This window comes from Monodon monoceros, unplaced genomic scaffold (assembly GCF_005190385.1).
Source record: "Monodon monoceros isolate NGI ecotype Baffin Bay Population unplaced genomic scaffold, NGI_Narwhal_1 Super_Scaffold_13, whole genome shotgun sequence".
NCBI lineage: Eukaryota > Metazoa > Chordata > Mammalia > Artiodactyla > Monodontidae > Monodon > Monodon monoceros.
This window is the reverse complement of record NW_021703769.1, coordinates 21,424,379-21,437,346: the sequence shown is the minus strand read 5'-3', so window position 1 is coordinate 21,437,346 and position 12,968 is coordinate 21,424,379. Positions and strand designations below refer to the sequence as shown.

Genomic DNA, 12,968 nt, shown 5'->3' with positions numbered 1-12,968 from the left:
ACTCCTGGTACATCTGTCACTGGCCATCCGAAGCTCTGCTTTACATCTTTATTTGAGGATTCAGGCTGAAGGAGCAGTGTTTAATGGGACATGACTCTCTCATGGCAGAGGGAAAAGACTGGATAATGCAATAAATCTTAAAACTTCTCTAAAGACACATATATTACTTACACTCACATCTAATTGGCCATTAAAAGTCACATGGCCAAACCTGATGTCTGTGGTGGGAGGAGGGTGTATAAGCAGTGATGTGTTAGAGCTGGCTCATATAGGCTCATGAAAACTGCTTGTACACCTCTCTTTCCAACACTGTGTTTAGTGATCATGTTGGTGACTTGAAATATACTATGATGGGAGCATTTACACCACGTAAATTGGCAAACACAACAAATCAGCACTTTTTTTCTGGAGAGCTAGCTGAACTTTTAGTTTCAAACCACTGGGTATATGCCTCTTTTAGAGAGTAGTGGTTAATAGTTGGAAACAAGATTATTTTCTATCATATATCTTTTTAGTAATTTGTTAACTTGTGTGTGTGTTTAAATTTTACTAGCTATGACCTCTAGTGTAGCATTGAGTATGAGTAGTGATAAAGGGCAAACTTGTCTTGTTCCTGGTGTTAAAGGAAATGCATTTTGCCATCGAGTATAATATTTGCTGTAAGTTTTTTGGAGACAGCATTTATCAGATTAAGGAAACTTCTCTAATTGTCACAGATTTCACATAATTGATCAATCAATTTTATCAAATGCTTTTCCTACATTTATTGAAATAATCTTTTAATATTAATATAGTGAAAATTGCATTAATGGATATTCTGATATTGAACTAACCTTGCATTCCTGGAATGAGCCCATCTTTTTTATGTTTTCTAGGATTCTGTATATTACTTATGAATATTATACCTATATGTATGAATGAGCTTGGCCTGTAATTTTACTCTCTCAGAAAAGTTTTGCTGTCAGAGGTTGTTAATTGTTTGTTTTAGCCTTATTAAATGAGTTGAATAATTTTCCTTATTTTTCTGTTTTCTATATGAGTTTAAGTAAAATTGGAACTATTTTGCTCTTGAATGCTTAGTATAACTTGATAGTGATACCTTCTGGACCTTGAGTTTTCTTTGGGAGGAGATTTTTAACTAGCTCTCCATTCAGATTTTTTTGTTTTTCTTGAGCTGGGGAAAATATATTTTCCTAGGAATTGTCCATCTCACCTGTTTTCCAAGTTTATGGCATAGAATTATTCCTTTGTTCTGTTGTTCTTAATGTCTGCTGTATCTGTAGTTTTCTCCCTTTCTATTGATTACCATTATTATTTTTTGTGCCTTTTCTTTTTTTCTTGATCATTCTTGCTAGAGGTTTGTCAATTTTATTGATCTTTCTAAAGAACCAGATTGGACTTTGTTGATCCTCTTTGTTAGAGTTTGGCAATTAAAGACCTGCAGACCAAATCTGGCTGAGACCTGTTTTTTTATGGCCAGTAAGCTAAGAACCTAAGAATGGTTTTTATACCTTAAAAGCGTTAAAAATATTTTAACACACACACAAACACAAAGATGCCACAGAGACCATACGTGGCCCGTGAAACCTAAAATATTTTCTGTCTGACCCTTTTCATAAAATTTGCCAACCTGCCAGCCTGTGCTCTCTAGAGTCTTGGTTTTTTGGTCACTGATTATTTATCTTACTTCACTGTCTGCTCAGCCATTTTGCGCGAGGTTTCTCTGCATATCTAGCTCACCATAGTGCTAGAAACAAAAATCTTACCTCTGTTCTCTACATATTTGTTTCGTTTTCTGGCATAGGCAGTCAAGTAATGGTTGGTACCAGTAGTTTATAAGAAATGGATGGGAATAGCAATTGACAAAATGTATCAAGCAATACAGAAGACCACCATTATTCTATTTTAGTGGTGGAATATCTCTTAGCACTGCCATAGCACCAGTGTTCTTTGGCACTGTAGTTTGAGAGCAGCTATGAACTTAGTCATATTGATCTTACTGCCAAATTCATAGAAGTCCTGGACCCCGGAAAGTGATATTATATTTTGGGAGCTAAAAGGAACTTAATCATGTACATTGTAAAGCAAACAAAAATGATCTCATATGTCATTATCCAAATTTTTTACCAGAATAAGTTTATGGTTCACAGTATTTTTTAAAGAATGCCTATCACGTTTTTTCCCTCCTTAATTCCTCAGTCTCTTTTGGCCGGGGAGGGAGTAGACTTTACCTCTTTTACTCGTCCTTCAAATAAATTTTCCCCAAGGTTTAATCCCTCTTTTCTGCATATTTTCTGCCCCCTCTCAGGGTAATCTTCACATCATAGGTTCAATTACTAACCATAGATATAATTATTCTTATATATTTCCTTCTGATTTTAATCTCATTCCTGGACTTCAGACCCACAAGTCTAAGCTGAACATCACTGCCATGTCTCACAGGCACCTCAGGTTCGATCTAACTCAACTCTTTTCACTCATAGTCTGTTACTTTGCCTTTCTTATCAGTGTCTCTACCTCTAATGCATTTCCCCTCTTTCTTCTGCTTCTTCCCCTCTCCTCCCCCAATACTGTCCAACCCACTGTGGCAAGTGTGATCTTTCCAATACACAAAATCAGCAGGCTTCTTTTTTTTTTTTTTTTTTTTGCGGTACGCGGGCCTCTCACTGTTGTGGCCTCTCCCATTGCGGAGCACAGCCTCCGGACCCGCAGGCTCAGCGGCCATGGCTCACGGGCCCAGCCGCTCCGCGGCATGTGGGATCTTCCCAGACCGGGGCACGAACCTGCGTCCCCTGCATCGGCAGGTGGACTCTCAACCACTGCGCCACCACGGAAGCTCAGCAGGCTTCATTTTTTACTGCTGCCCCTCGTGCTCTTTATATTCTAGCAGTACCATGCACCACTTCCCTGAATGTTCCATGCTTACTCATGCCTTTGCATGTGCTGCTGTTTCCTTCTGCTTGAAATACCCTTATCTTTTTTGCCTGTCTGGGAAAGACATGCAGTGAAGCTTGGTTCAGGCATCATCTGCTTTGTGAAGCCTCCCTGACTCATAGTCAGCCCTCCCTCCTGCATTCATGTTCTACTTTGTGTACACCTCCATTGTAGTACTTGGCTCTTCATTGTCTGCACGTCTGTCTCCCCTGTGAACTGAGGTCCTCAGAAGCATGAGCTGTGCCTCTCTCTACATCCTCAGCTTAATAACTGGCACCTATTAGATGCCTCATAAATATTACATTTGATGAAAGAGCAAAAAAATTATACTCAGAATGCATGTTCACTACAAAAGTATTTCTGTATAATAAAGAAGAATAAGCTAATTAAAGCAACAACGGAAACTTCCCACTCCTCACCTTCCCTTCTCATCAGAGGGCTCACCTGGGCAGAAGAGGGAGCAGTAGGTGACTCAGTCATTTCCCACAACCACCCATGTTATAGAGGCCAGCGTTCACATTGGTCCTGGCATGATCAACAACCTGATGAACCCAGCCAAGACTAAGATAAACTGCTTGTCCTCGAGTAGAATAAATATTTCAAATAAAGTCAACCCAAGAAAGGCCAAACAGCTATTGATTGCTAAAAGCCTGAACTTGAGCCCAGTGAGTATTCCAACGTTCACCTCCATCCAGCTTGCCTGATCAATATGCAATTACTGCCCCCTTTAAACGTGTCTTAACTGCTTACCTGAAGAAGGGTTTTACTTTTAAGATCTTTTGTTTGTTGAATTTGCTTAGGCAGGGAAAAAAAGAGACTTGGCGAAACCAGCGTCATTTACCTTTAGCATTTCAAACAATTCTGTTATATGTGAAATGTTTGAATGTATGCTGCATGGTAACGGAAGGTGCCCTGTTACATGACTGTAATTCATTTCAAGAGGACTTTTTCTGAGTGACTAAACAGTAAGGATATTGTATTTCAGTTTCCTAATTTCTGCTCACATGGTTATCTGCCCTAGCCATAACCTTTGTAAATTTAAGTTTGTAGAGTAGGGTGCTCAAGTCCAGCTGCAGTGAAAACGTATATATTATTTGTCTACTCTCCTTTTAGAATTTCATCTTGGTGCAAAAAATACCCTTCCTATTGAATTTAGAAATTTATTTACCCTGCTCCAGATATTTAAGATTTCGTGTCTCACAAATATGCCTTTCTCACACCACTGCAGTTATCAGAACTCTGTCGTTTTCACTTACGCTCTTGTCATATTCTCTTACATATGCTTACTGACCCCAAGCTCTGTCACTCCAGTCCCTTCATCACACTACTGCCAGGTTAAGCTTTCTAAAATCTATCTGTGTAGAGTCCTCCTTTTCTTGAACATTTCATGGCTTCTCAATGTCAACAGCATGGAGCCCAGGTTGCCTGGCAGCACATCTAGGGCCTGTCATGACCTGTTCCTGCCCACCTCCCCTTAGTCATCTTCTTAACCCCTGGTCTTTTTTTTTTTTTTTGCGGTACGCAGGCCTCCCACTGTTGTGGCCTCTTCCGTTGCGGAGCACAGACTCCGGATGCGCAGGCTCAGCGGCCACGGCTCACGGGCCCAGCCGCTCCGTGGCATGTGGGATCCTTCCGGACCAGGGCCCGAACCCGTGTCCCCTGCATCGGCAGGCGGACTCTCAACCACTGTGCCACCAGGGAAGCCCAACCCCTGGTCATTGAGAGCTACTTCCAGTTCCCCCAAGTGGCATGTTCTTACAGGCCTCCTATACCTTTGCCCGGGTCGCTTACCCACCACTGCCACCAATGTCATGGCTCTCCCTTCTCTTCCTGACAAACACTCATATTTCAGACTCAGTTCAGATGTCACCTTTCATTTGACACCTTCACAGATTTCTCCTTGATAAAGTTAATTATCTCTACCTCTCACCTCCTTGGAGTTAAATTTTCATTGCTTTGGGCTTTTTTTTTTTTTTTTTTTTTTTTTTTTGCGGTACGGGGACTTCTCACTGTTGTGGCATCTTCCGTTGCAGAGCACAGGCTCTGGACGCACAGGCTCAGCGGCCATGGGTCACGGGCTCAGCCGCTCCACGGCATGTGGGATCTTCCCAGACCAGGGCACGAACCTGTGTCCCCTGCATCAGCAGGCGGACTCTCAACCACTGCGCCACCAGGGAAGCCCCAGCTTTGGGCTTTTGAAATTATTTTTATTTACCTGTTCTTAAATTGGCTAAAGACAGGGAGCTTATAATTCCTAGCAGCTAGTGTAGTGCCTGCTGTATGGAGGCAAGTGCTTAGTAGAAGCCTTTTTTTTTTTCTGTTAAACTCAGTAGTTGGGTTGAATGTCATTTGTGAGTATCTTGGGTTGTTTTGATTGATTTGTTTATTCCCCATAGCAAGGGGAATAAAGGTAGGAATATTCACAATACGTCCTTGATCTTTTGAGGTTGGCACCAAGTAGGATGGCCAACTATCTCAGTTTGCCCAGGACTGAGGGGTTTCCCAGGATGTTGTACTTTCTTTTCAGTGCTAAAAATGGAACAGTCTCAGGTATACCAGCATGGTCTAGCACCAAAGGGCACTGTCAGCAGCTTTTTATCTACTCTCCTTTCCTCCACTCACTGGGACCCAATCCTGGCTGGCTGTTCTGACCCAGGATAGCATGCTTTGTCATCATTAACACTTTAATAGTGCATACAAAAATTAACTCAAAATAAATTAAAGATCCAAATGTAAGAACTAAAACTAGTAAGCTCTTAGAAGAAAACATAGGTGTAAATCTTCATGACACTGGGTTTGGCAGTGGTTTCCTTTTTTCTGACTGCACAACATGGCGTCCAGGATCTTAGTTCCCCGACCAGGGATTGAACCCAGGCCACTGCAGTGAAAGCACCAAGTCCTAACCACTGGACCACCAGGGAATTCCCTGGCCATGGTTTCTTAGCTATGACACCAAAAGCACAAACAGCAGAAGAAAAAAATAAGTTTTGTGCTTCAAAGGGCACTGTCAAGAAAGTGAAAAGATAGCGCCTAGAATGGAAGAAAGTATTTACAAATCATTTACCTGTTAAGGGACTTGTATCCAGAATAAAGAACTCATACAACTCAATAATAAAGATAGTTAAGCTAATTTAAAAATGGGCAAAGTATCTGAATAGACATTTTTTCAAAGAGGATATACGAATGGCCAATAAGTACATGAAAAGGTGCTTGACATCATTAGTTATCAGGGAAATGCAAATTAAAACCAGAGTGAGGTACCATTTCACACCCACTAGGGTGGCTAGAACCAAAAAGTCAGATGATAAGTGTTGACAAAGATGTGGAGAAATCAGAACACTTATATGCTGCCAATGGGAATCTTAAATGATGTAGCCCCACTTTGGAAAAGTCTGATGGTTCCTCAACAGGCTTAAACATAGAGTACCATATTCCCTAGCAGTTTCATTCCTAGGTATACATATACCGAAGAGAAATGAAAACATATATCCATACAAAAACACGTGCATGAATGTTGATAGCAGCATTATTCATAATAGCCAAAAGGTAAAAACACCCCAAATGTCCATGATGGATGAATGGATAGATAAATGGTGACATTTCCATACAGTGGACTATTATTCAAACATAGAAAAGAATGAACTACTGATACATGCTACAACATAGATGAACCTTGAAAACATTATACTAGGTGAAAGAAGTCAGTCACAAAAGACTAAGTATTGTATGATACCATTTAAATTGAAAAGTCCAGTGTAGGCAAATCCATAGAGACAGAAAGTAGATCAGTGATTGTTTAGGGCTAGCATGGAATGGGGAAGGTAGAGGGATGGTAGCTTAAGGGTAGAGGATCTCTTGTCAGGGTGATGAAAATGTTGTATAGTTGACTATGGTGATGGTGGCACATATCTGTGAATATTCTAAAATTCATTGAATTGTACATTTTGAATGGGTGAGTTGTATGGTATGTGAATTATATCTTGATAAAGCTGTTAAAAAGAAAGAAAAAGGAAGAATAGGTGATCCATAATCCTACCACCTTGAACATGTTCGTATCTTGATCTATTTCTTTCCAGTCTCTTTTAATGTATATATTTTACATAATTGAGATAATGCTTCATACAGAATTTTGAATATTATCTTTTGTGCTTATCATTCTGACTGTAAGAACTTGTTCATTCTACCACATACTCTCCTAATTGTTAACAAAGTGTGTAATATTCCATGTAGATATACTATAATGTAATAATTTTTTTTACTGGTGGACATTGTTTTGTTTTTATTTTTCTTTTTTCCGTTGTAATGAGTATTGCAGTAAATACACTTTCTTTTTTTTTTAAGACTACCACACACTCATGAAAACCTCTTCTGTTCCCAGAGAAAAGAAGATCTCCCGGAGCAGTGCCCTGAAAGTGCTGGACCATGCCATGATTGGACCCGAGGGCACAGACAATTGCCATAAGTTTGTTGATATTCTTGGCTTACGAACCATCTTTCCCCTTTTTATGAAATCTCCCAGGAAGATCAAGAAAGTGGGAACCACTGAGAAGGAGCATGAAGGTAGGGTTCACTGGAGAAGTCAGCCTAATGAAGATACATTAGGAGAAATGGGGGGCAATGAGAGCTACTTTGAAAAACTCTGTCATGCAGCTGAGGAGTTGACTCTTAGGCGGAAGTGTGCTACCTTTTTCTTTTTTATTTGCTTATTTTCTATGCCTGGAAAAGCAACCCAGAGACCCCTGATCACTGATGGCCTTTGTTGCACTGGTTCTCTGCTTGTTTGAATCCTAGTGGTTCCATTCCCTTCTGGCCTGTGAATAAGTCTGTGTGTGAAGGTTTTGTTTTCTTCACTATAATTTGTAGCGAGGAGTCTCTCTGATGGAAGACCCTTTTGAAAAGAGTAATGAGGTGGCAACACATGTCACCGCCAGAGTAGTGCTTTCATGTATTTCTGTATTAAAGTGTGATTCAGCCACCATTAGGAATTGCCGAAATAAACTACTTACAGCCCAGGTTCCCCTTTTTATGTTTCTCCTCCCTGATGGTGCATACTCCCAGCAAAATGCCATGAATTGCGGTGCTGTAAGCAGAGTAGTTACTGCTAGGCCATTCTCTTCCTGCTGTTGTCTAGTGGCCTGCTGCATCCCTCTCCCCAGTGAATAGCCGCAGTGCAACCTGGAAGGCCCTGGATTTATGAGCACTGACAGTTCTGTTAGAGGTTAACAGATACTTGCACCAGGGAATTTACATGGTTGGGTGGTTATTTTAAAGTATGGGGAGGGTGCTAAGAGGGGGACGAGGAGGTGGTGTGTGTGAAGGACGAGCACCTGGGCTGATTGGCTGGCTAATTTGGCTGTCTTGTCAGAAGTTAACATCTGTCCCATGGTTTGATTTTTTTTCATCATGATTAGTAGAACGGCATAGGTATCTGCAGGATCTTTTGCATTCCTTACCCTCCTAGGTAAAAGTCTGGGAGTTCCTGTCTATCACTTCTCAAATTGACTTGACTTAGTCTGTACCAACTTGGAGTGGCTAAAGGTGAAGGTGATGACTTCAGTGGTCACCTCCAGTGATACCTTCTCTGATGAAAGCAGCTCTCCAGAGACAGCAGGAAGTCTGGCAGGGGAAGAACTACGGACTAGAGATGTGAGAACATGTAGAGAGTTCAGTTCACCTCAAACCAGATACTGACCAAACACCAGCTATGAACATGTTAAGCCTACTGCTGATCTTTTTTCTTTCCTCAATGGAAATTCAGCAAAATGAGGCCATGGGAGAGGGAATGGGTGGTATTGGAGATCGAGGAGATAAAATTTTGGAGACAGTCACTATTCATTGAAAACCTGCCACATTCCTAGTTCTGCTGCATTATATGCTATCTTAGTTGGGCCTTACCCATGAAGTGGTATCCTTGTTTTTTAAGATAAGGAAGTCAGCTAAGAAAGGAACCAAGCTGCGGCTCTACAGCTAAATAGCTGTGTGACTTTAGACCCTTTGCTTAACTTCTCTCAACTGCGTTTTCCTTCCTGCTCTGTAAGATGCGGAAACTAGACTAGTGAATTAGAAGCTCTGATATCTGTACCTTAAGATCCTGAGGCGCAGGCCCTAGTTTTCAAGGCTTTGTCCTATAATCCAGGAAACTCCTTGAGGACTGTGGGTGGCTGACCTGCTGGGTTGTATTGAGAGGCTTGATGGTATATTTTGAGCATGCTTGAAGAAAGTGAAGGGAAACAGCCCTTAGCAGGCTCTTGCTCTGTGTGCATGGCGCTGAGAAGAGAAATGACAGATTCAGTGAGTAGCTGTTTTCCTTCTGAAAAATGTGCCTGGTGGCATGCTGGTAGCAGTACATTTGCTTTAGAGTACCCACATTAGGAATTTGATAACATTATATTAGTGAGGGCAGTGGATTGGGAAGACAGCTCCTGGAAGGCACGTTTGGACTGTAATGGCTGGTGAGGATGAGCTCTGCATCCTGAATACAGCGGCACCCAAAGAGTGACCCCCAAGGAGAAAACACAGCCCCGGCCCTTCTCCCACCCCTGCTCCTGCTCCTGCCCATGGTGGTGGGGTGAGGATGGAGGCAGGGCAAAGCAGGGGCACCTTGTGCAAGGTTTCTTGGTCCTGTCTTCTGGGTTGCTCTCCATGTGCTGACCTTTCTGAAGGAAGTAGACCAGGTTTGTGTGGTAAGCTAGAGCACGGTAGCTCAGACCATCAGAAATATTTGCAAACATGCCCAGCCCCAGGTTTCTACCATGCTCTTGCCTCCATCTGTAACAATTTTCTCTGACCTGTCTGCTTGCCTGCCTTATAGTCATCCTTCAAGTCCTTAGTGTTTGGGTTTTTTTTGCAGTACGCGGGCCTCTCACTGTTGTGGCCTCTCCCGTTGCGGAGCACAGGCTCCGGACGCGCAGGCCCAGCGGCCATGGCTCACGGGCCCAGCCGCTCCGCGGCATGTGGGATCCTCCCGGACCGGGGCACGAACCCGTGTCCCCTGCATCGGCAGGCGGACTCTCAACCGCTGCGCCACCAGGGAAGCCCTAGTCCTTAGTTTTGATGTCACTTTCTCAGGGAAACATAACATGAGCTCCTAGGCTTGAATAGACCCTCCTATTAAGTGGACTCTTGGACCCAGGACTTTGACTTCATAGTCCTTAAGATTATAGAACCAATAGTCTTGTCACCTCTGCGTCCCAGGGCCTAGTCCCGTGCTTGGCATGTGGTGGATACACAGTGTATATTTACTGACTGCATGAATGGATAACCACTTCCCTAAAAGACTGCTCATTAAAGACAGACATGGATTTGGGGCTCTCCCCAGAACCTTGCAAGGTTGAGTCAATACAGTTGACAGTTGTTGGTCATACACCTGGGGTGACCAGCTTGTTTGGAAGCAAAACAAGTGGGTTCCTAGCCTTAAGTTTTTCCTTGTCTCATGGGCTTAGAAATTATGGCAGAACTCCTCCCCCCTCCTTTAGAGCTATGCCTTTAAGAGACGTGTTATGGATGGAACTTCCTTATAGGTGAGGCCACCCTATGACAAGCTTCTTTTGGGAATCCAGCAACTCCTAATAAAGGACTATGGGCTGGGAATCAGCTTGCCCATCCAGAACCTCTGGAGGGCTGCCCTGTAAGCTTTCCTTTCTTGTCAGATTCAGGGGCTTGTCACATATCAGGGTTAAGTTCATCCTGGTCCAGTCTCAGCCCCTGTCATCTCTTAGAATCTTCCCCAAACTCGAATGGTAGCAATATAGCCTGGTGTGGTACAGAATGATCCACTGCTTGTCAACCACGTGATCTTGGTTTAATTCTTAAACTCTCCGAGCCTTACTTGAGCCTTAGGTAAAATGCTAGATCTACCACATAGGGTGGTTGTGAGGGTCAGGTGAGGTGACAGATATTAACTTAGCACAGACTCTAGAATAGAGTAGGCACTTCAAGAAGTGTAAGTTCTCTCCTCTACTAAATCTGTCTCCAGTTCTGCCCACCCTGACCTTAGTCACATATACCCATTCTTCTAAGACGTCACTGGGAAGCCAGGCAAAGAGACTGCCTACACCTTGGGTGTGGGAGGATTGGGAGAGTGTGGGTTTTATTGGCCTGCGGTCTAATTGATCTAATCGCTGTATGATTGCTGCATGAGAATGGGCAAACTCATTCTTGACGGGAATGTCAGGAGTCATGATATGCTAAATAGTGGAGCGGCATAAAAACAACATGTTCCTAAAGCCAAGAAAAGAGCTTTGAGAGAGGACAGTCTCTAGATTAAGCTGGCTCTAGAGAGGAGGGAAGAAGCAGAAACCACCCTTATAACCTAGAATTGTGGGTAATGTAGTTCCTCTTTTGTGAGTTGGGGTGGAGAAGGAAAAGAATTAAAATTGAAATCCATTCAGTTTTGCATAATAAAACCTTCTGAAATAGATCAGGGGAGGCACTTAGCTTGGGGGATGGGTTGGAAGGAAAAAATTTGCCCTTGGGTGCAATAGCATGATTGGCTGCCTCCTTGGTTTTATAAAGAATAGCACAGTATATGTTGTCTCCTTGGAATTAACTGCTTCAGAATATGAGGGAGGAAGAAAAGAGCTGGGATCCAGAAATGGCATTTGACCTTTACTTCTTGTCTCTTTTAAAAATTCTTATTAAAATAGGTCCAATTTTCCTTGTATTGCTTCATTAGGTAGGTGACTTATTGAGTTTATAGCAGTTCTAGTTAATTGCACTGTTTCAGCATGGTTCCCCTAGAGGCTATTATGAGCTTTAAGGGGGTGAGCTACCAAGCAGTGTGTAGGTGTGTGTGTGCATGCTAGGCGTATGCACACATTTTACCTCATCAACAATGACAGCAGTTGATAACAGGTCACTGCTTTAAAGAATACTTTTCTGTCATCTGCAGACAATTGTAGGTGATTCTCGTGGACTCCTTAAGTCAGGAGGTATACAGTTGCCTGGTGCTTCTTGGACTCCTAACAGTGAGGAATTGCAGACCAGAGCTCCCACCACCTACCAGGCTTAGGAGAGGGAAATAGCAAAACCTTTCCTGCAGTCAGAAAAGAAGGGAGTTTAGCCAACATAAGCAAAAAAGAAATATTTTTAATGTGTCCATGGTGGGCTGTGGTAATGACATGGCATCATTTGGGGCCAACTTTTACTGGGGCTCCTACTATGTTCAAAATTTAACAGACCTAACATGTGACAGGAATAAAACTGAATGCCTGTCCTGGGGGGAGCTGCTCTTTCCCAGCGTTCCAAATCTCCAGATCCTTTGCCTCAGCCTGTCCCTCAAGCATTCATTTTTGTCTGTCTGGATTGGCGGTGTCTTCCCCCAGTTCTTTTTTTTACTCCCCATACTCTCCTTGATCTCATCTACTACCTGTAGCTTTAACCTCTATCTCTTTGCCAGTGATTCCCAACTCTTCAGCCTTGTCTCTCATACAAGCTCTAATCAGCACAACTAAGTAACCAGAAGACAACTGCACCGGATACTCAAATTCAGCTCATTCAAAACTTTACTCATTCCTTCATCACCCAAGTCTCTTCTGCTTTTCCTGTCCTGGTAAATGGCACCCAAGGCAGAAATCAACACACCATGCTTAACTCTAATATTCCCCACATGCACAGGACAAGACTTGGGTTGGTGTCTTGGTTCTGCCATTTACTAGCTCTATGACTTTGGAAAAGTAGCTTAACCTCCCTGAGCCTGTATTTCCTCAATTGTAAATTTGGGATAATATTGGAATCTATTTCATAAGGCTGCTATGTGAGGATTAAATGAAATAATACAGATCAAATGATTAGCATAGTGCCTGCTTCATTAATATTAGTGGCTGGGTTGAGGATAGGTTTCCCTTTTGTGTTCCTCTTCCTTCTACTTTATTGGTAGTTTTCGAAGTACCCACAGAAAAAAATCCTTTTTCTCCCTGGATATGCCATTCATAGGGGTAGACCATAAACATGCCAGTCTTATGTGGAATGTAAGACAAAAACCTCTCCCAGAGAGGATGTACTAGGGATCCCCAGGTCCTCACTTCTCTACATCA

The 12,968-nt window shown here is 42.6% G+C and overlaps 1 protein-coding gene across 2 annotated transcripts in view; it reads left to right on the top strand.

The window, feature by feature from the left end:
• The window catches only part of CTNNBL1 (catenin beta like 1), a 167,940-nt gene that overhangs the window by 98,375 nt on the left and 56,597 nt on the right, over positions 1-12,968 (top strand). For both annotated transcript variants that reach the window (XM_029220175.1, XM_029220176.1), the window contains one exon: positions 7,313-7,494. In XM_029220175.1, coding sequence (XP_029076008.1) covers positions 7,313-7,494 — 182 coding nt within the window. The remainder of the gene's footprint in view (positions 1-7,312; positions 7,495-12,968) is intronic.